The 22,493-nt window shown below is 41.0% G+C and overlaps 1 protein-coding gene across 2 annotated transcripts in view; it reads left to right on the plus strand.

Moving 5' to 3' along the window:
• IFIH1 (interferon induced with helicase C domain 1) overlaps positions 1 to 19,804 on the plus strand; it is a 37,882-nt gene extending 18,078 nt beyond the window's left edge. Inside the window, exons 5-16 of one of the 2 annotated variants that reach the window (XM_087949832.1) lie at positions 2,339 to 2,562; positions 4,609 to 4,819; positions 7,733 to 7,950; positions 9,434 to 9,550; positions 11,824 to 11,947; positions 12,061 to 12,291; positions 13,429 to 13,685; positions 14,251 to 14,400; positions 15,260 to 15,421; positions 16,735 to 16,925; positions 17,699 to 17,792; positions 17,998 to 19,804. In XM_087949832.1, coding sequence (XP_087805958.1) covers positions 2,339 to 2,562; positions 4,609 to 4,819; positions 7,733 to 7,950; positions 9,434 to 9,550; positions 11,824 to 11,947; positions 12,061 to 12,291; positions 13,429 to 13,685; positions 14,251 to 14,400; positions 15,260 to 15,421; positions 16,735 to 16,925; positions 17,699 to 17,792; positions 17,998 to 18,180 — 2,162 coding nt within the window. In that variant the 3' untranslated portion in view covers positions 18,181 to 19,804. Of the gene's footprint in view, positions 1 to 2,338; positions 2,563 to 4,608; positions 4,820 to 7,732; positions 7,951 to 9,433; positions 9,551 to 11,823; positions 11,948 to 12,060; positions 12,292 to 13,428; positions 13,686 to 14,250; positions 14,401 to 14,828; positions 14,965 to 15,259; positions 15,422 to 16,734; positions 16,926 to 17,698; positions 17,793 to 17,997 lie in introns of those variants that run through there. The other variant, XM_087949833.1, reaches the window with a different exon arrangement.
• Positions 19,805 to 22,493: the final 2,689 nt, after the last annotated feature.

The following is a 22,493-nucleotide window of genomic DNA, read 5'->3' on the forward strand; positions in this document are numbered from 1 at the left end:
AAGTTATACAGTAGAACCAATAGTCACAACCGTAATTCGTTCCATAACCCAATTTGGTCATGACCGGAAGCAAGACTGACTGAGCATACGCTTACAAAAAAAAAATGGCGCAGAAGGGGAAATCAGCCACAGCCTTGTTTGATCACCACCCAATTTTTGAACCGTGACCAAATTCAAAAATGTTGTGAATTTTTTGGTCGGATCCCGATTTGGTCATGGTCAGAAGTGTTCATGACCAGAAGTTCTACTGTATAGGCACTACATGTCATGGTGGCGCAGTGGTTAGAATGCAGTACCACAGGCTACTTCTACTGACTGTCGAACTGCCTGCAATTTGGCAGTTCAAATCTCACCAGGTTCAATCAGCCTTCCATCCTTCTGAGGTCAGTAAAATGAGGAACCAGATGGTTGGTGGCAATATGCTGACTCTGTAAACTGCTTAGAGAAGATTGTAAAGCACTGTGAAGCAGTATATAAGTCTAAGTGCTATTGCTGTCTTGTAATAGTTAATGAGAAAGGCATGAACCAGTGTCAGTAACTCCTGCAGTAACTTCACCCCAAGAAAGGTATGAACTTTTGGGCTATCACTTTTCAGAGAAGGTGGCACCGCCTTAGCACGTGGTAACCTTTGTAGCTTAGAGATTAGGAGGGCATTTCTGTGTAAGGTTTCCTCCAGAAGAATGGTCTTCTCAAATTCAGGTTCACTGATACCTCAGTCGGTGCTGATAATTATCCATTTAACGCATCTCTGTGAGAGAATAGGAATAACAATAGCACTTTTTAGACTTATATACGGTTCATATTTGGCTTTACAGACCTCTATAAGCGGTTTAAAGAGTCAGCATATTGTCCCCAACAATCTGGCTCCACATTTTACCAACTTCAGAAGGATGGAAGCCTGGGTTGAACTGCTGGCAGTTGACGGAATTAGCCTGCAATACTGCATTCTAACCACTGTGGCACCATATCTTTCTAATAGCCAGAGAGGATATCAGGATATTGGGAAGAAGGAATAAAGTGGCCACAGACACATTCCTAACATTGAGGCTGGGCCACAAATTGGACAATTTTTCAACAGAAGTGGTGATTATATAACAGCAGAAAAGATTTCTTGGGTGATAATTTTCTGTAGCTCAAATAAAGCAAGCAGCTCTAATTAGATGTCCATTAGGAAGTATTATGCAAGCTTCAGTAAATGCTGTTAGCTTAGTCAGCTTTTAATGGAATTAGCTGTACAAAAAGGTATAGCAGTTCCTTATCAACATAATATGATAGACTTGCAGGGCTGGTGCATTGTGCAACAAGGTCACATAGTGTAATAAGATTGGGGTTGGATTAGGGACTTTTGTCCTCACTGTGAGTTGTGTTAGGGGGGCGGGCGGCACGAAGGGAGGCTCAGCCAATCTCATTGTACGCATGTTGTACTCTGACAGTAAAGATAATAATAATTATTATCCTATCTATAAATATCGTTATGATGATTTTCCTGATGATTGGCCTACATTGACAATTTTACCAGAAATAATATTTTAAAATATCAGATATTTTTCTGGTAATTTTTCTCTCATTCCAGTCTATTTTCTATATTCTGTCTATGTTTAGAATATGATAATATTTTAGACATATGTTTTAAACCATAATTATAGTGTCAACCCTGAAACTGGCAAGACAGTGGCCATCTTTCTATTCCACTGAGGTTTCTGTTTTTTTTCTTTTCTTCAAAGCTTTAGTGCTGACACAGACTGGAGATGAGGGAGAGGGAGAGAGGAGGCGTAGAGATCGCTGGGGTGCTATAGCCAAAACAGCATTCTTTCCCTTGGGAACCAAGGTCATGTGTACAGGTAGTTGGGAGGTGGAGACTGGAATCATCCATCGTTTGGGCTGTATGCTGATTGGACTATGTGACTGATGCCTTGGGGGAAGTGACCAACTTTTACTTTTAATTAAGGGGGAAACTGGCGTGACTTTAGAGCCGGTTTTCATCAGCATTGTGCCAATATGACATGCCCTAATAAAATGTTCTTTGAGGAAACCTCAGGCCTCAGAGTTCTTTCATGGGGGCAGGGGGTATTAGTTGGAATCCTGACATATAGGTTTTAAACTTTTTAAACTGTCATTATAAGTTTTAAAGTAAACAGATTAACAGAGCTGGAAGGGACCAATTTCCAGCTTCTGGTCCAACTCCTGCTCAACCAGGAAACCCTATATATACCATTTCAGATACACTCTTTGTCTTCAAAACCTCCAGTGTTGGAGCACTTACTAGGAGAAATCATCATAATTTCTTTTTTATTATTATTATTATTATCAATGATTTGTACTTTCTTTTCCTCTGCAGATCATGTTGAAAGTAGAGATCAAAGACCTTCCTCTGAACAAGAGCTGAGTCTGAGAGACTATCAGATGGAAGTGGCCAAACCAGCTTTGGAAGGGAAAAATATTATTATATGCCTTCCCACAGGCACTGGCAAGACTCGAGTTGCTGTTTACATTGCCAAAGACCACTTAGATAAAAAAAGAAAAGCAAAAGAGTGTGGAAAGGTTATAGTTCTTGTCAACAAGGTAAACCATCCGGTGATAAATGGTAACTGTCAGCAGTTACTGTTGTCCATGGTGACATCAAGATGGGAGTTCTGGGCTCTGCTTAGCAGAATGAATGGTGAAGTCCCAAAGTGTAAAAATGTTACCACTAGACTTTCCTCTCCCATGTCGTTTATTTAATCAAATGTATTGTGGCTGCCCACTCCAGAAGGCTCTCAGCAGAGCCTTACAACATTTTGTAAAGGTCAAAATCATTTCTGTGATTCATTGAATTATCAATTATTAATTATTAATTGCAAGTTCTGAAAAGGACAAATTCTATACTGATCTGAAGAGCCTCCACCCGTCTTCTCTTTGTGTATCTTCCAGACTGACCTTCAGTGGGAATAGCTAAGCAACTATCACTTGGTTTTGTAATCCTAATGAGGTCTTAAGTGAAATCAAGTGCATAAATCATGTCTCACAACATTTTTTATTTTATTTTTTGCCTTTGTGGAGCTGGGGTAGGCGTGGCCTGCATTTGGCCCACAGGTCACCAGTTCGACACCCCTTTCATAAATGAAGGATGCAGCTGTTCATGCTGGCCTTTCCTCAGAGGAATGGAGGAAATTCTGCCTCTGTTTGCTAGTATATAACTAGAGCTCTTTGGTTGATCTGGAAAAAATTCAGGAGTCCTGGTTGCATGAAATTTTTTGTACTTGTGTTGATGTCCTGTTACTAGGCTTAATTATTGGATACATATTTATTTACCGAATTCCTATCTCATTGCCTTCTGAACAAATTATCGGCAGAATATAACAAAGTAAAACACAAGACATATACCAAAAGACCAATACCTATACCCACTAACAATAATTAAATGACATCACCACTACAAACACTCTCCAGAAGAGTCCTGTCTTTCTCCTTGAAAATGAAAAACATCAGAGCTAAAGCAACCCCCAAAGGGAGGACCAGCCCAGAGGCCCAACTCCCTACAGTTGAAAAAAATGCTTTGGAGAACCCTCAACCTTCCCGAAATGGGAAACAACTAGCTGCTTTTCCCAGCACCATCAGATTCTGCCATAGAGAAAGGCAGCAATGCAAATAACTTGAGGCTGAGCCTACAGGTCTTTTAAATTAAAAAAAAGGCACTTTGAATTGGATTTGGAAGCTAATAAAGAGTCAGTGCAGGACCCCTCCCCATAGGACATCATATGATCCCACCAACTACTGCTGGTGAGCACTAGGCCGCTGCATTTGGCACCTGTTGAAGTTTCCAGGCTATATGGTAAAGGTAGCCTCACACACAGTATGTTGCACTAATCTAAATAACATAGCAATAGCATTAACACTTATATACCCTGCTTTATAGTGCTTTACAGCCCCCTCTAAGTGGTTTACAGAGTCAGCCTATTGCCCCCAACAATCTGGGTCCTCATTTTACCCACCTCAGAAGGAGGGAAGGCTGAGTCAACCTTGAGCCTGGTGGGATTCGATCTGCCAAATTGCAGGCAGCTGGCTATAGGCAGAAGTAGCCTGCAATTACTGCACTCTAACCACTGCGCCACCAAGGCTCTTTGCACCACCTACTGATACAAGGGTGTGAGCCTCTGGAATAAAGTCCTCCCGTCCCAGGTAAGACCACAATTGGTGCACCAAGCCAGAGTTGGGTAAAGGTATTTCTGGCCACAGTTCCCATCTCTTGATCAACCCAGGAGGCATAAGTAAACATTACAATAACCAAAGAGCTTTATGTAAGCAGCCTTTCTCATAGTGGCTTCTTCTGGATAATTGGATTTCAGGTCCTCTCATCAAAGGCCATGCTTGCTGGAGAACTGGAGAGGGAAAATGTTGGTCTAAGCCACGGGTGTCAAATTTGACTCTGTCATGTGACGTATCAAGACATATTGCGATGCTTTTTGCCTTTGCAGAACTGGGGTGGACATGGCCTGTGTGATGCATCCAGCCTGCAGGCCGTCAGTTTGACATCCCTGGTTCACTATCATGAATATCTGTTTAATTATTCTTTCTCTCTGTCTCTGTCTCTGTCTCTGTCTCTCTCTCTCTCATCTATCTGGAAAACAGGTGCCATTGGTGGAACAGCATTTAGAAAATGAATTTGGTCCCTATTTGAAGCATTCGTACCGAACAATAGGACTAAGTGGGGCGTCTCAGCTGAAATTTTCATTCCCTGAACTAATTAGAGATTATGATGTGATTATTTGTACAGCTAAGATCCTGGAGAATGCATTGGAGAAAGTTTATGAAGATGATGAAGAAAGAGTCCAGTTATCAGGCATGTATAAACAGCTGTGTAGATCTGAATACCAAATGTATTACAGCAGAAGTAAGCAAGCTGCAGTCCACCTACAAGAACGTCTTATTTCACACACAAACACACTATAATAACCACCAACTCATGTCACCAATATTCATGTTGTATGATTTCTACTTGGAGAACCCTCAAAAGGTTCAAGGTACATCTATTAGTCTTCACAAAGTTTAATATATCTTTTGAGCATGTAGGCCTCCTCCCAACAAATGCATTTTTAAAAAATATCAGTCCCATTTCCTACAGTATAACTAGAATAATAATGCTTGCAGCTGATGGAGATTGAAAATCACACCAAAAATAGTACGGTCCTAGGTGAAAAGTAACCCACCCTGTATCCTTCAAAAACACATTTGGTCCTAGTTGCCTCTTTTATTTGTGAAGGACTGCCAAGCCTGGGCATCAGTCTAGAAAATGTTTATAGGCTAAATTAGGGATCCATATCAGGTTCCTTCAGAAAATGTCCCCTCCATTTGTGGCTGTTTGTTGAGAGAGCAAGAAAATACTTCAGGCAGCCTTAGCATGGACCCAAGAGACAAAAGTGTACTCCAAGCAGAGAAACTCTGAGATGGCTCAAGATTGACTCAACCTTCCATCCTTCTGGGGTCGGTAAAATGAAGACCCAAATTGTTGAGGGCAATAGGCTGACTCTGTAAACCACTTAGAGAGGGCTGTAAAGCACTATAAAGCGGTATATAAGTCTAAGTGCTATTGCTATTGCTATGTTCAATGATTGAGGTTTCATTCCAGCCACTTCTTCTAGGCTACAGATTCTGCAGCCTGCCATGGAAGTACAGATAGTCCTTGTTTATCAACCACAACTGGAACTGGAAACCCAGTCATTAAGTGAAATAGTCACTAAATGAACCCATAACTGTGCTTATAAATCTTGCTGCAGCTTTCTTTTGCTTTGCAGACCTGCAGAGGTCTTGTTTAATTAATTAATTATTTAATTTGCTGTCATGCAACCCTTAACTGCAAACACTGCTCTCAGAGTTACTTCATTACTGTTGTAACTGCAAACTGTTGTTCAATGAGGACTATCTGTCAAACTCCTTAAAGTTCTACATGGGAGGATTAATGGATAGGTACTATATACTGAGAATTTGGCATGGTTTGGAAGACTCAGTCTCTCATTGATGTACATATGGATAGGCGCTATAGCAAAAGAACTTTGCAGAAATTCCTTGCCTTGGCTAAAGCTATGTTGCTCTGGGAAATAGTAGTTGCAGATTCAGCTTGGTTGTTGTTTTTTTAAGTGTTTTTCTGCAGATCAATTCTTTTTTTAAAAAAAAAATACAATTTTATTGGTTTTTAAAGACAAACAAAACAAACAAAACATAAAAACATCCATCTGCTGATCAATTCTTGATGAGAACTAGCCACTTGCTCTTCTCTCCATCTTCCCTCAGCCAAAAGAATTGCCAGTTAAACAAAGACACAGCCGAGGAATCTTAACCTAACTTCCAGATGGCTTAAGTTTTTGCTGACTGAAACGTCTTTCCTGATGATACTGCCAAATATGTTTTATATCATAACTAATTGTTCAAGTCAATAGTCCTAATTGCATAGAGCAAAAATGTCCCAGCCTGCTAGTCTCTCTGTTAGATTTCAGTACAATTCCCCCCTCCCCAAAGGTACTATACACACATTTGAATGAATATGGAGTTCCCTTGTAAAGAAGAAATTTTAATTGCAGGACTTCTAAGACCCTGTCTGGCCAAACACGTTTACTGACCCCTTTGCAGTTCTATGTACTAAATGTGCAAAGGATCTGTAAATAAGCAGAGACCACATAGACTTTCAGAGGTTAATATTGGCTTGCCCATGATCTCCATCTGTTCAGTTCTGATATAGGAATAGCATCAGGCTATTATCTGTCTGTATATTTAGAAGTATATCCCACCATTTGAATACACCGTGTAAAATGACTCGAAAGCAAGCAAGAAATGTTAAGAAAAGCAAGGAGCTGATGTTACCAGTAGAAGAAGACACCTGTAGCCCAGAGTTGAGCTGTGGACTCCTTGATGCTCCCTGAGCTTGGCTGTTTGCTTGCAGATGTTTCATTATTACCTAACTAGATAACATCATCAGTGCTAATGATGTGTGGTTTGCCCCCTGTTTGGATATAGTAGTCCGGTCTGCTAGTATTGTGGAGGTGCAGTTTTCTTCTTGTAGTTCTTTGATTAGAATATTGTTTTCTGCTTGATTGTCTCCTTAGTAGTTCCTTCATTAGGGTTTGGGGCAGGGGTATCAAACTCGAGGCCCATGGGGTGCTTAGATCTGGCCCGCTAGGCCGCCCTGGAAACAGCAACCTGGCCCATGGTGCCCCCTCTTTCAGTGAAAACTGAGGTCAAGCACCCGTTTTCACTGGCAGAGGATTGCAGGAGGCCATTGCAGCTGAAAACTGAGCTCGGGAGCCCATTTTCGATGGCAGAACCCTCAGGCCACAGGCACCCTGACACGAGCTATGTCAAGCTGGCCACCACCCCCCCTCAGGTCAAGCACAACCGTGATGCAGCCCTCAATGAAATTGAGTTTGACATCCTTGGTTTAGGGTATTAGGATATAACAGTACCCAATTCAAGTAAATTCTAAGGAAACAAAGAAGCAGAAAACAATACCCTAATTAGGGAACTACTAAAAAGAAGACCACACTCCTCCACCAACACCGGCAGGCCAAGCTACTCTATTTAAACAGGAAGCAAACCACACACCCACTACCACTGATGATGTTACCTAGTCGGCCAGTGAAATGCTTACAAGGAAACAACCACATTCAAAGGACTCACAAGAAACAGTCTGATCAAAAGCAAAGTAGTTTGTTATACTACAGTGCATATGAGCTACAACCAATTTGCACAACATGTCTTCTAGTGTTCTCCTTGATGATCATTGACGAATGCCATCATACCCAGAAAGAAGCTGTCTATAACAATATAATGCGTTACTACTTAAAAGAAAAAAGGGGAAATGAGAAGCGAAAGAAAGAAGGAAAACAACTGGTGGCTCAGCCTCAGATTCTGGGGCTGACAGCCTCACCCGGAGTGGGAGGTGCAACGACTCATTCAAAAGCAGAGGAACATATTCTAACAGTAAGTTATACACGATCATGGAACTGTGGCAAATATTTTGCAAGAGCAAACTTTATCATTGCTGGTTATAAAGTGTGAGATCTTGCTTGGAGCAGAGAATGGCTTTGCTGTACTTCTACTTTTGCCTCTCAAGCAGATTCAAGATAGTGTTGCTTGGAGACAGTCACGCCTCAAAATGCAACCTATTAAGTGGTTAAGTTAATAACAAGGTTGGTCAGTGAATCAGGCTTCCCCATTAGTGTGCTTGTCAGAAGGAAAGGTGATTACATGACCCCTGGGACATTGCTAGTGTCATAAATACAAGTCAGCAGCAAAGTGTCTGAAATCTGGTCATATGACTGTGGGGAGGCTCCAAAGTGTGAAAAATGGTCGTAAGTAATTTTTGTCAGTGCTGTTGTAACGTTGAACGGTCGCTAAGTGAATTGTTGTAACTTAAGGACTACCTGTATCAAAATTATTTCTAAAATCCCTATTCATTTTGCTTGCATTTAGAGCAGTGATAGCTAGGTTTATGACTTGCAAAACCCTGGTTTTATTTGGTTATACAATTTAAATGAGTCACAGTGTCTGGATTCATGTGTCTCACCAAATTATGAATCATGATTTATAAACTTCCATGGCTAGGCTCTCAATAGTTCCTGCCAAATCCAAAACTGCAATACATACACCCTTAAGGTCCAGGAGGAAAACTGGGATGTCAGTCTAATAAATAAAAAGAAAATTACGTGTATTACTCATTGTAGGACCACGCAAACCCAGGCAAATTCTTAGTAGGTTTGATAATAACTCCTCAAAGGTGTTGACTGATTTCCTATGTGAAAGTAGAGTCAGGAGAATGTGCTGCTGCTGAACATGTTACTGTCTAGGCCAGGGACGTCAAAATGCAAGGCCTGTGGGCCACATCCAGCTCATGGGCTGCTTAAATCTGGCCCACGGGGCTGGCCTGGAAAAAGGATTGGCCCGCAGTGCCTCTGCTAGTGAAAATAGGGTGTGGGGAGCCCGTGAGCAGACCCCCCTGTTCCCTGTTTTTGGCCTGGATGGCCTCCTGCAACACTCTGCCATCCAAAATGGAGCACAGGTTCCACCTGCGGCCCTCCTGTGCTCTGTTCTGGCCAGCAGGGTGTTGCAGGAGGCCGTCCAGGCCAAAAACAGGCCCTGTTTTGGTTGGCAGAGTGCTGCAGGAGGCATCTGTCCCATCTGCCATCCATCCCATCTCCCCACCACCACCAGCCAGCCCACAGAGGACAAGTACAATGCTGACCCGGCCCTCAAAGAAATCCAGTTTGACACCCCTGATCTAGGCTAACCTGCCTTCAATGTATCCCTCTCAAGAAACAATCGAAGAGATGCTCAAGGGTGGCTCCTCAGATGCTTCTGCACCGGTAAGCAGTGAAAAGTCACCGTTAAGGTTGTATGCCATTTGTTTCCAAAGCACCGCCCAGACTTAACCATCCCATAACTTAAATAACTTTCCTTCCTCTAGATATGTGCCAACCTGGATGCAGATGAGATTGTGACTGTTCAAGAGCACAGCGCGCAACTGCAACATCAAGCAAAAGAGCCTCTTAAGAAATTTGAGATTACAGACGACAAAAAGGAGGTACGGATTTTTGTTGTGCTTTATGTGATCATGTAACTATAGCCTGGGGTGGGATCTGACAGGGTTAACTACCAGTTCGGTCATTTACAAGGTTCGGTGATTTACGGTGTGCTTCCCTGCACGCTGTGAGCCGCATGCATGTAAATCGTCATCAGCATGCTGCGTGCAGAGAAGCAGCCTTTCAAAAAGCCCTCTTTTCCTGCTTTTTTAACTGCAGCTGTGCCTCGTTCGGCAGCTGAAGTTGAAAAATCAGGAAATAAAGATCAGGTAAGAGCCCGGGTGGGCGGATGGGCAAAAAGATCAGCAGACATAGAACCGGTTCTATGTCTGCTGCTCTTCAGAGCTACCAGTTCTACAGAGGTGGACAGAACCGGTAGAAACCCACCCCTGACTATAGCATTCTGTATGGCACCTTATTTTTATTTATTAAAAAAAGACACACCTACAGATGTTAGCTTACTCTTTCAGAAAAGAAAGTTCTCCTTTTTCTTTATGAGAAGAACTCAAAACTCGAGGAAGATTCCATCTTGGTTCTTTTTGCACCCGTAGCCCCTAAAAAGAAAAACATATGTGACAGATTGCACATAGGGGGAGATAGGAGTAAATGGTCCTCCTGGAGCTATGGCACACTGGTTAGAATGCAGTATTGCAGGCTGATTCTGTCCACTGCCAGGAGGTCGATCCTGAAGGGCTCAAGGTTGACTCAGCCTTCCGTCCTTCTGAAGTCGGTAAAATGAGGACTCAAATTGTTGGGGGGAGTGCATATGCTGACTCTGTAAACTGCTTAGTGCTGTAAAGCAGAGGTTCCCAACCCCTGGGTTGTGGCCCACTAATGGGACATGAGCTGTTCAGAACTGGGACACAAAAGCTGCAGACGAGCATGTGTGCGCATGCACATGTTTCAGTTGCGCAAGCAATGAACTCATGTACCCACAGCTCACGCAAATGGACTGTGCACCCGTACATGCGCTTGCCAGCTGCTTACGCAGAACTATCGCCTTTCCCTCTCCCCCGCCATTCCACAAAGCTGTAAAAATTGGGGAACTCTGCTGTAAAGCACTATGGAGCAGTTTAAATGCTATTGCTACTGTAAAAATCATAAAGGTAGGAAAGTAAGAAACAAATACAATTAAAAAATAAAACATTTCAGTGAACCGCCTTCTCTCTCCCACATTATACACAAGAAAATATCCTGCTAGGTCATCCCATTCCTCCAACCTCTTATGTATGACCGCATTCATATTGTTCAAAGGTCATACAGTGGAACCTCGGGTCATGAACACTTCTGACCATGACGAAATCGGGTGCTGACCAAAAAATCTGCTAAATGTTTCACTCTGGTCATCCCCAGGTGGCAATCAAACAAGCCACGGCTATTTTCTCTGCTGTGCCTTTTGGGGGGGTGGCGGGGTCCAGACATGCACAGTCAGCCTTGCTTCCAGTCACGACCAAATTGGGTAGCGGTCATGACCGGAGGTTCCTCTGTATTTGACTCTGAGACTGGAGACTGTTGCCCCACACATCTAGTTAAGATTTGTTTTTAATATTACTCCTCCTGAAATGTGAGATGTTTTCATTTCCTTTCTCAAATTTCATTAGTTTTCATTATATGTATGCATACAATCGATTGCTTCAGGGATCCCCAACCCCCAGGCCGTGGCCCACTATTGGGCCGTGAACTGTTCAGAACTGGGCTGTGAAAGCAGCGGGTGAGCTTGCACAAGTATGGGTGCATCCCCTCTTGCATAAGCAGCGTGCAAGCAGTGTGTGCGCTTACCAGCCATTTGCATGGTTCACAAGCCAGTTGGGCTTATTACGAGCATCCTGAAAAATCATGCTAGGCCTTATTTTCTGGCTGGGTCTTATTTTTTGGGAAACACGATAGAAGGCAGAAACCACAGGAGATAGACAGGATCTCAAATAAGAAGGCCCTATGCCGGTTCACAAACCAGAAAGGTTGAGGGACTCTGGATTCATTGATCTGCTGTGATGCAATGTTTCTAGTATTTTCCTCAATTATAAATTAAAACAAGATTTACTGTGATTTTGGTTGAATATCTATTTAACTGGAGGGTCTCTAACAAAATTTAGATATGGGATAGTATGAGGATTTTTTTCCTGAGCGGGGTGCAGGTGTTAGACTAGTTTTCCAAACTGCTGAGCTTCCCAGAGTCAGTTGGGACAGCGAGATGGGCAGTATAAAAATTTAAGAAATGGGCAAAGATCCCTTCTAATCCTACAATTGTTCACTAATGTCGTGCTTTACATTTTAGGATCCATTTAGAGAGAAACTCGTAAACATTATGACTGAGATTCAAGGCTATGGCCAATTCAGTCCAAACGTTGATTTTGGATCACAGGCCTATGAACAGTGGGTAATTCAGGAGGAAAAGAAAGGTAATGTTTACATTCGATTACTACGTGGTTATAATACATTGCTAAACTAGATGTCTGGGGTTTTCCTTAGACCTTTGCTTGCTTGTTTTCTCAGTGCTTGTTCTGTTTTCTAGCTGCCAAGGAAGGAACTCGCAAAGAACGGGTATGTGCAGAACACTTGAAGAAATACAACGATGCCTTGCTGATTAATGATACTACCCGAATGATTGATGCCTATAACCATCTGAAGAACTTTTATGAGGAAGAAAGGAACAGAAAGTTGGTAATGGATGAAGATAGGGAAGATGAAGTCACAGCCTCACAACTAGATGAGACTGATACATGTCTTATAGAGTTGTTTTATGGTAAGCATGAGCCATTTGGGATTTCCTGTCTACACTTTTACAAATCAATGTACGCTATTAAAATGAGAACCAAAATTTCTTGCAGTTGGATCATTAAGTAAGGCTGGTCTGTAACAAGTGGCTTGATCACGCTCCACATGCATTTTTCATTCATGTTGATAAAATTTCTGGTTTTCATTAAAACGGGGGATATAAACTTCCTAATTTTCTCAACTGCTATTTTAGCTGAAACTCAGGGAGGAGTAATTTAGGAAGTTCTGTAGATAGAGATTTGGGCAAGCTGCCTTCTTATTCTCAAGGCTATTAGCCTGATTTAATTATAACTATAAACCATGTGCTCCCAGTGTAAGCAGGTAGGAATCTAAGGGTTAGGTTTCTCATAGCTTATTACTTTTAGGTAAATCTACACTACTACTGTTTGCTGTGAACATATCCAGACAACAGAGCCTCTGTCAGTCTCTGTTGTGTAAATTATATTAGTTCCCATTATGGTTCCAGTTGCAATTCAAATCACTGTTTATTACCTATAAAGGTCTAACATGGCGTAGGGCCTTGTTATTTGAGATCCTGTCTATCTCCTGTAGTTTCTGCCTTCTACTGTGTTTCCCCAAAAATAAGACCCAACCAAAAAATAAGCCCTAGCATGATTTTTCAGCATGCTCGTAATAATAAGCCTACTCCAAAAATAAGCCCCAGTTAAGATTGTCAGCCCTGTGGTGGGCATGGCCAGTAAAGGAGATAGTGAGCACATGGGGGCTGTTGGTGTCCAGCAGCAGCCTACTGGCCTCTTGGCCGGCACACTCTGGGGCTGCGGAGCCCGCACAGCGCAGGTGAGTCCAAGCGATGTGACCACCAGGCCAGTCCTCCAAGCAGCAGGTGGAGGGGGAGGCGCGGGGGAGGCACGGGATCAGGCCCACCGGATGCACCGCCCAGTCACCCACCCACTCCATCCCACCCTCTATCTTTGTTTGGCCGCTGTTGCAAATGGATGATGGTCTTTTTGAACATGATCTGCTGATTCTTTTGGATATTTTGGACAACAATCAGTGTCAGCCAGCATGGCTCATAATAACATCCTCTAATTCTTTCAAAACATAATTACTTAAATATTTTATTCATTTACATTTGTTCCTGAAGACAAACAAAGAGAGCTGGAAGAGTTAGCACAAAAACTACAATATGAAAATGAAAAACTAACGAAGTTGCGCACAACTTTAATGCAACAATTCACAAAGAACAATGAACCCAGAGGAATTATTTTCTCGAAAACTCGTCAAAGTGCATTTGCTATCTATCGGTGGATTAATGATAATCCCAAATTTGAAGAAGTTGGAGTGAAGGCTCACTACCTCATTGGTACAGGACATAATAGTGAATTTCAGCATATGACTCAGGTAAAACAAAAATATAAAGTCTATTGCCAGATTTTCTTTATTTTTCAGTTGTGTGGGTCTCCAACCCCCTGTCATAGCCTCCTACCAGACCATGGTATTTGGATCCGGGCCATGCAAGAAATGGGCTAGTGTACCGCACAAGTGGCTCTCCAAAGGCTTCTCGTGTGAGTGAGCTGTGCTCGTGCATTTGTCAGAGCTACAGCTCTACTGTATTTGGGTAATCTGGATATGTTGGAAATAGCAATGAATAGGAATGAACCAGATTTACTCCACGGAGCCCTTGGTGCTCTCTGAGCTTGCTGGTTTTCTTGCAGACATTTCATTACCCAACTAGGTAACATCATCAGTGCTGGCAATTTGTTCTTCCTGCTTAGGCGGGGGAAACCTGTGGCAGCTTTATAAGTTTTTTTTTAAAAAAAATGCTTTACAATTGCCTTTAATTCAAAACATAGTTTGTGACATTTGAGATCTGAGAACAAATGCTTCATGACTTAACTCAAGTTGTAAGAGAAGTTCGTCGTGCTGTCATTCCATTTATGAATGTAACAACAACATGTTTCTACAGAATGAACAAAAAGATATCATTCAAAAGTTCCGTACTGGCAAAATCAACCTACTAATTGCTACTACCGTAGCAGAGGAAGGCCTGGATATCTCACAGTGCAACATTGTTATACGCTACGGTCTTGTTACCAATGAAATAGCGATGATTCAGGTAATGTTCCAACCGTCCCATGCTTTTTTGCCCGTAAGTTTATCAGATAATCAGATTACCATCTTCTGCTTTAACCACAACACCAAAATGGCTCTCTACAGCAACGTAAAAAGCATTTACAATTTCATTCTATCAATAAGGCAGGTTGCTTATCTCAAGTGCCCAGATATAATATATTTGGGCTTCTGCTCTGTAGCCCATGAAGATATGTGCACCTGTATATTTTTGTAATTGGGACAAATAAGTTGAGGGAGAGACATTGGTATGGCACAGGAGAAACAGGCAACTCTCTCCCTCCATTTTATCTGAGTTCTCCTTCTACCCCATATTTCAACTGCTATTTAAATCAGTTTTAAAATAGATTTTAAATTTTATTGGCAACAGTAAAAAAAAAAAAAAAAAAAACCTCCCTTTTTACGAGCCTGTAGGGTTCGGATAGAGTCTGAGTGGATGGAGCTGAGCATTTACTGGCTGGATTCCCTCCCTGACGCCACACAGTTCGCAGTATATATTTTCTCTTAGCCGTAAGAGAGAAACATCTGCCGCTACCTCAGATTGAATTCTCAAGCCCTTCTGAGTGGGAGGCGAGCGTCTTCACCACTAGGCCGTTCCTCAGGCTTTATTAGAAACAGTAACTACATTTAATTAATTAAGATTCTATGTTGCCAACTACTGGAAGACATTTTCTGTCGTCTGGATGGGTTGCTAATTTCTGAAAGTACACGACAAATAAATATTGAAACCAAGATTCATATTCCAGGAAAGCTCTTTGAACACTTTCCGAGAAGGAGACAAAACACACCTAACCTCCTACGTGTGAGTTCCTAATTATTTTATTTTAGTTTCTTGTTTCTTCTAGGCTCGGGGAAGAGCTCGAGCTGAGGAAAGCATCTATGTGCTTGTAGCTTCAGATGGATCGGGAGCTGCTGAACGTGAAAATGTTAATATGTTTCGTGAGAAAATGATGCACCGAGCAATTAAGCGTGTCCAAAACATGCCACATGAAAATTATTTGCATAAGGTATAAGGCCCACACCATTGGTGTGACCATTTTGGTTCTGAAAATACTTCTCTCCTTTTTTTTTTTTTTTTGCTTGCTGTTACTTATTTTTGAAAAGCCTTGGTGTTTTGTTTTGTTTTTGTTCAAAAGCATATGTGAGCTGCTTCAGAAGCAATCTTTCCTTTGCCTGGTTCTTGTCCACTCCCTTCCCAGGGATGGGATCCGACCGGTATAACTACCGGTTCGGTTGCTCTGCATCGCGCAAGTGCAATTTATGACCTGCTGAGCTGCCCGGACAGCTGAGCAGCGCTGCATGTGGGTGCGCAGGGGTTGGAAGAGCCCCTTTTTTCTGCTTTTTCAACTGCAGCTGTGCCGCGCAAAGCAGCTACGGTTGAAAAAGCAGGAAATAAAGGACAGGTAAGAGCCTGGGCGGGCGGGTGGGCCAAAACAGCAGCAGACACAGAACCGGTTCTGTGTCTACTGCTCTTCAGAGCTACCCGTTCTGTAGAGCCGGATAGAACAGGTAGAATCCCACCCCTGTCCCTTCCCCTGTAGAACCAGAGGTGGTATTCAGCAGGTTCTGACCAGTTCTGGAGAACCGGTAGTGGAAATTTTGAATAGTTCGGAGAACCGGCAAGTACCACCTCTGACTGGAAATATTACAGTATCCTTCCACTGCCACACCCACCAAGCCATGCCCACAGAACTGGTAGTAAAAAAATTTGAATCCCACCACTGTGTAGAACATAGAGATTTCAAGAGAGTAAGCTCTTCTGCACATCAAATGCAATGTGATTATGCTCACAAAGGAGAGATTGCCTGCAGAAATCACTTGATTTCTCCCACCCTGTCACAGAGTGGAGATATTGGAGAGAAAGAGATTTCAAGAGAGTATTGTCAACTGTTTGCATGGCACACGGTGGCATGATTGCATTGCTTTTCATGTGTACAAGACAGTAAGTGGGCACTTGAGCCTTCCAAAAGATAAGGAAGGGGTTACGAGGCAAAAAAATAAAAATAAAAAGTCAAAGATGTGAAACTAAGTAGTCTTGTCTCTTCCTGGCTGAAAGCACACTTACAGTCACATGATGTCCCATTTAGCCACTGCTTCACTTAGTGGCACAGTTAGGGTCTTAAACGAGGATGATCGATATTGTAATATATTGTAATGTAATAAAAACATTCAGTATTTAGGCAATTACTTTAAGGCATGAAAAAGGAAAGGGTTTTTTTTTTAATTATTCCAATTTTAAAATAATCCAACATGAATTTTCCTGGATGATATGAAATTTTAGTTGGGAGTTATTTCCCAGTTCTGTCCATTCCTTTGCTAGATCAAAGAGCTTCAGCTGCAAAGCTGCATGGAAATGAAAATGAAGGCAAAGAAAGAACAATTTAAACAGTACAAGGAGAACCCCTCCCTGATCATGTTCCACTGCAAAAACTGCAAGGATCCAAAATGCTCAGGAGACGACATTCAAGTTATTTTAAATATGCATCATGTCAACGTTAAAAAGGAATTTGCGTAAGTCCATCTTTGTGTGTGTATCTGTTTGTGTTACAATCAGGGTGTCTTGTCCTGATTGAACACAGAACATCAGAGTTGGAAGAGACCATGGAGCAGAGATGGTATTCAGCAGGTTCTGAGCAGTTTTGGAGAACCGGTAGCGGAAATTTTGAGTAGTTCAGAGAACCAACAAATCCCACCTCTGACTGGCCCCGCCCCGATCTAGACTCTGCTTCCTGAGACCCAGCTGATCGGCTGGGTCTTCTTTTGTTACCCTGCACAGGAAAACGGAGCTGGAAAGCAGGCTAGTGGGGTGGGGAGGGAATGGGGATTTTGCAGTATCCTTCCCGTGGCGTGCCCACCAAACCCCACCCACAGAATTGGTAGTAAAAAAAAAATTGAATCCCACCACTGACAAGGACAATAGATTCAGGCTTGGGTTGTCATCCCAGTGCTTTTGACTTAGGAAATGTAGCTGGTATTGAACATCATTGCCCCGTCAGCCAGTTCATTTTTTTTTTTTTCATAGCTTCATTTTATTCCTACATCTGACTAGTGAACTTCTAGAGCTCACCACAAAGCTAAATACCACACTAGCAAAAGAGTGAGGATTTCTGGCCTGTTGTCTAGGTGACTCATCCAGCAGATAGGGTTGAATCTACAGGAAGTGTCAGTGATGCTTATCTGGTGAGATTCTGGACTCCTTCCTGCCTATAGGAAAAACTAGTCATAACGTCTTCCTTTAAAAAAAAGAAAAAAGTAAGTAAATTGTTCCATTTTTTTCACTTCAGAGACCTTTATATCGTAAGGGAAAATAAGACACTGCGAGCAAAAGAAGCAGATTATCAAACAAATGGGGACATTATCTGTAGGAAATGTGGCCAGGTGAGTGTCGGAATTGATTACTGTAATTTGGGTATCTTTGGGTTAGTCCTGGGTTGGATTCTCCAAATAGTGCTGAGCCACCTCTCCCAAAGACATAATCCAATCCCTTTGGATTATGATGATGGCTGGGAATGGGAGTCCAGCAACATCAGATTCTTGTATAGGTATATTCCTAATATGATTTTCTCACTTTTTTTTTTTCCAGATTTGGGGAACTATGATGGTATACAAAGGTCTAGATCTTCCTTGCTTAAAAATAAAAAATTTCGTTTTGCATTTCAAAGATAAGAAATGCACCTCAAAGAAAATTTACAAAAAATGGAGTGAACTAGCCATTAATTTTCCAGCTTTCAATTATGCAGATCATTATATTTTTAGTGAAGATTAAGAAAGGCGAGAGTCTCTAAAGATAGATGGGAACGTTTTCTGCCTTCAGGTTTCCAATGACAAGTTCAAAGAGGCCTTTTTCTTCTGTCTGGATGTCTGCAGATATTGCACAAATACTTTCCATTCCCCCCCACCTCAGAAATATTCTGTATTTCTGAATAGCGACAGTTCAGATCTAATTCACTGTGTGAAAAGAAAAGAAAACGTAGTTCCTGTGGCTACCCCTCTAACCAGGATGTAAAGTGATTCAGTGTGAGAATTTACTTTTTACTTTAATGGGACTTTCTGCAGTGGACAAAAAAAGCCATGCCAATATAGAATTATTTTCTTAAACTGCATAAAAGATCAGAAAAAAAACAACGGATTTATTTTAAAACATTTTAAAGAAAATTGGCATTTTATTTTAAAAATGCCAATGCTTTTGTTACTTAAATGTGACTTACAACAGTTCGATTAGTGACTGTTTGAAGTTACAACGCACTGAGTTACGACCGTTTTTCACACTTATGACCATTGCAGCATCCCCATGGTCACGTGATTTATATTCGGATGCTTGGCAACTGGTTCATACTTATGACCATTGCAGTGTCCCGGGGTCATGTGATCAGCTTTTGTGACCTTCTGACAATCAAAGCCAATGGGGATGCCAGATTCACTTAACAACCCGGTTACTAATTTAACAATTTCAATGATTCAGTTAACAACTGCGGCAAGACAAGTGATAAAATGGGGCAAAACTCACTTTAACAAATTTTTCACATAAATTTTGGGCTCAGTTGTGGTTTTAACTTGAGGGCCACGTACAGACGATCCTCGACTTATGGCCACCATTGAACCCAAATTTTCTCTTGTTAAGTGAGAAATTTGTTAGGTGAGTTTTGCCCCGTTTTACGGCCTTCCTTGGCACAGTTGTTAAGTGAATCACTGCCGCTGATAAGTTAATAAGCCGGTTGTTAAGTGAAATCCCCACTGACTTTCCTTCTGAGAAGGTCACAAAAGGTGAGATCCCATGACCTTGGGACACATCAACGGTCATAAATATGAATCAGTTGCCAAGTGTCCGAATTTTGCTCAAATCATTGTGGGGATGCTACACAGGTCATAACAGTGAAAAATAGTCGTAAGTCATACTTCAGTACCGTTGTAACTTTGAACAGTCGCTAAACAAAACCGTTGTAAGTCAAGGACTACCTATAACTTTAAGAAAATACCTAACAGAATTATAAAATACAATTGTATTCGATCACATTTATGCAAAAGACTGTCTTATATTCTGGACTACAGACTATATTACAACATATTTGTATTTTCCCTAGATGTCTCATTCTTTTAAGCACTGAGCAGTTTGAAATTTCTATGCTAAATAAAAAAGAAAAATCGTGAAATGAGTTTTTGGTTCTCTTTGGGGTTATGGTAGTTTTTTTAAGCTCCATCTCTTTTCCTAGATGACTACTTTATGTGACTAAAATGACTGCACTAAAAGTCTAATGCAATAAGTAAAGTTGTTCTTAACAATACTTGTAAAGAAGTGAGTTAAAAATACAAGCATCTGACGTGGTCGTGGATTCCGATACAAATTTATGATGCTTCCACATTTGCCATTGTTATAAAGAATTCAAAAAACATCGCTGCCTTTGTGTTTTCTCTGCTATTTATTTATATATGTATGTATTTATTTATTCAATTTATTTATTTAACAATATATTTATTTTTTTTTTTTTTTTTTTTTTTTTTTTTTTTTTTGTTTTTTTTTTTTTTTTAATAAAAAAAAAAAAAAAAAACAAAATAAGATTTGTTTTTTTTTTTTTTTTTTTACAATGTTCTTTTTTTTAGTAATTTTAGGTTTTTTTAGTTGATTTTATTCAACAAACAAAACTACAAACAACATTTACATGACATAAAAAATTTGTTTTTGTAGCACTAACCCATTCACCAGGCAAATACTGATGAATAGAGTTGTGGAAAGCTTTGGATCCAAAGGCCAAAAAAGGCTTTGGTTTCAGAACATATGGGTGTGTGCGTGTATGGAAATATTGTCTTTTTTGGCAGCTGCAGAGAGTTGTTGTGTCATCTTGGAAAAAGATGCAGCTGTTGTAAGATGTAAGATGCAGCTTCTTCTATAGTAGGTAGATGCTACATTTCTTTCACTTTGGTCTGTGAAGCACTGTATAGTCCAGCTGATACAGCTTGTGTCACTCACAGGTTTCTTTTTGCTGCTTCTTTTTTAAAGACCAGCTAACTATAGTCCGTAGTCTAGAACTATAGTCTAGTCCAGGAGCTGCAGTGGCGCAGTGATTAGAATGCAGTATTGCAGGCTAATTCTGCTGACTGCCAGCAGTTCGATCCTGAAGGGGCTTAAGGTTGACTCAGCCTTCCATCCTTTCCAAAGTGGGTAAAATGAGGACCCAGATTGTTGGGGACAATATGCTGATTCTGTAAACTGCTTAGAGAGGGCTGTAAAGCACTGTGAAGCGGTATATAAGTCTTAAGTGTTATTGCTATTGTTTTGAGTTCACTTAATTGAACTATTATCTTTTCCAGAATTATTTCTTGATTAGTCTGTTTCGGTTCTCTATAATCAGGGTAGTGGACTTACTAAGTATGCTTCACAATTCCTTCTCTGCAGCCAAGGAACTGTTTATTGATTTTTTTTTAATGCTGTTTTGCAGCATTAAATATATACTCCATTTGCATACCGCACAAATAATAGCAGGCATATTTTGTATGTGCCAGATTTTCCACTATGAAAGGACCTCTGTTCTCTACCCTTATCAGAGTCATTTTGTAATTACAAAGTCTTTATCCAGTATCTTATTGCTTCTGGACAGCTTGTTATCATCTGTATGCTTAGATCCATCTTCTAGGATCACAATGATATTTATTTGGTTTCTATGCCATTCTAATCATAACTCCTCTCGAACAGCCTACAGTCCAATAATTAATCACATAATTAAAGCAGTATATAACAATATCAAGATACATTTCCCAAAAGGAGGAATAACCTATAGGTAAAAGATATTCATCCACCATGAAGGAACAAAAAAACAGCTGTCTGGGCCTTAAAGGACCATTGAAAAAGACAAATTTTAATGGGGGTGTAGAAAGCTAGATGACTTGCCAGCCTGTCTGATATCGGGGGAGACGTTGCTCCAGAGAAGGTGGGATATGGCTAAGGAGGACTGGATTTGAGATACCTGCAGATGGCACTCCCTAAGGGTTTGGATCCAGAGAGAACCTTCTCTCATATCTTAATGGAAGACAGTTAGGAGTAGCTAATCCCATGGATCTATCTAGGTCCTGGAAGAGGCAAGGTTTTAAAAGGGACAAACAGCAACCCAGAAGCATATTGGTAATGTGCAACTGCTGAAGCAAAGTGTCTATGGAGATTCTCAGTTATTCAGATCATGGTTGTCCCAAATGTGTTTTTTCAAGAGGCAACTGGACTTTCTGGTTTTTCTTTGAAGACATTTCACTTCTCATCCAAGAAGCTTCCTTCAGCTCTGAAGAAACTTCTTGGATGAGAAGTGAAATGTCTTCAAAGAAAAACAAGAAAGTCCAGTTGCCTCTTGAAAAAACACACTTGGGACATGTTGAAGCAAAGGTATTACATCGGGAAACCAAGTGATGCTCATAAGAATTTAAGACACTGTTCTGGACCAACTGAGGCTTCCAAGCGGTCTTCAAAGTCAGTCCCATGGAGCATGTACTGCAATTGTCCAAACAAATAGTGAAACAATCGGTTTCTTAAAATACAAAATAGCTGGTCACTGTTTCCTTTGAAAAGCATTAATACTACTCTGAATTGAAACTAATTGAAATTAGTTTTTCCATCGTCTGGTTTTGCTGTTTGCTTCCACTATATATTGTTTTTGATATATTTGGTGTGCTGTGTGCTATCCAGAGTGTTTTGGAGCTAAATGACATCAAATCAATCAGTAAAACTGAAACTTGGAACAAAAGGGCCATTTGATAATTGTTCAGAATTTGCAACCATAAAGACACCTAACCATTGCCCAGTAGTGCTTCTGTCTAGGGCAGGGGTCCCCAAACTTGGCAACTTTAAGACTTGTGGCTGGAGAATTCTGGGAGTTGAAGTCCACAAGTCTTAAAGTTGCCAAGTTTGGGGACCTCTGGTCTAGGGAAAAGAGCTCTGATGACCATAAAACAGTTCAGTTGATTTCTGCAATGGTCATTTTTACAATTAACATCTACTTGTATAAAGATAAAAATATACATTACACCAGGTTACATATACCAGACTAAGTATAATACATTCTCATGAATTTCTAGACATGTTTAATGATTTTGTTTACA

Source organism: Notechis scutatus, chromosome 1 (genome assembly GCF_049901735.1).
Source record: "Notechis scutatus isolate UNSWTSFEM ecotype Mainland chromosome 1, rNotScu1.2, whole genome shotgun sequence".
NCBI lineage: Eukaryota > Metazoa > Chordata > Lepidosauria > Squamata > Elapidae > Notechis > Notechis scutatus.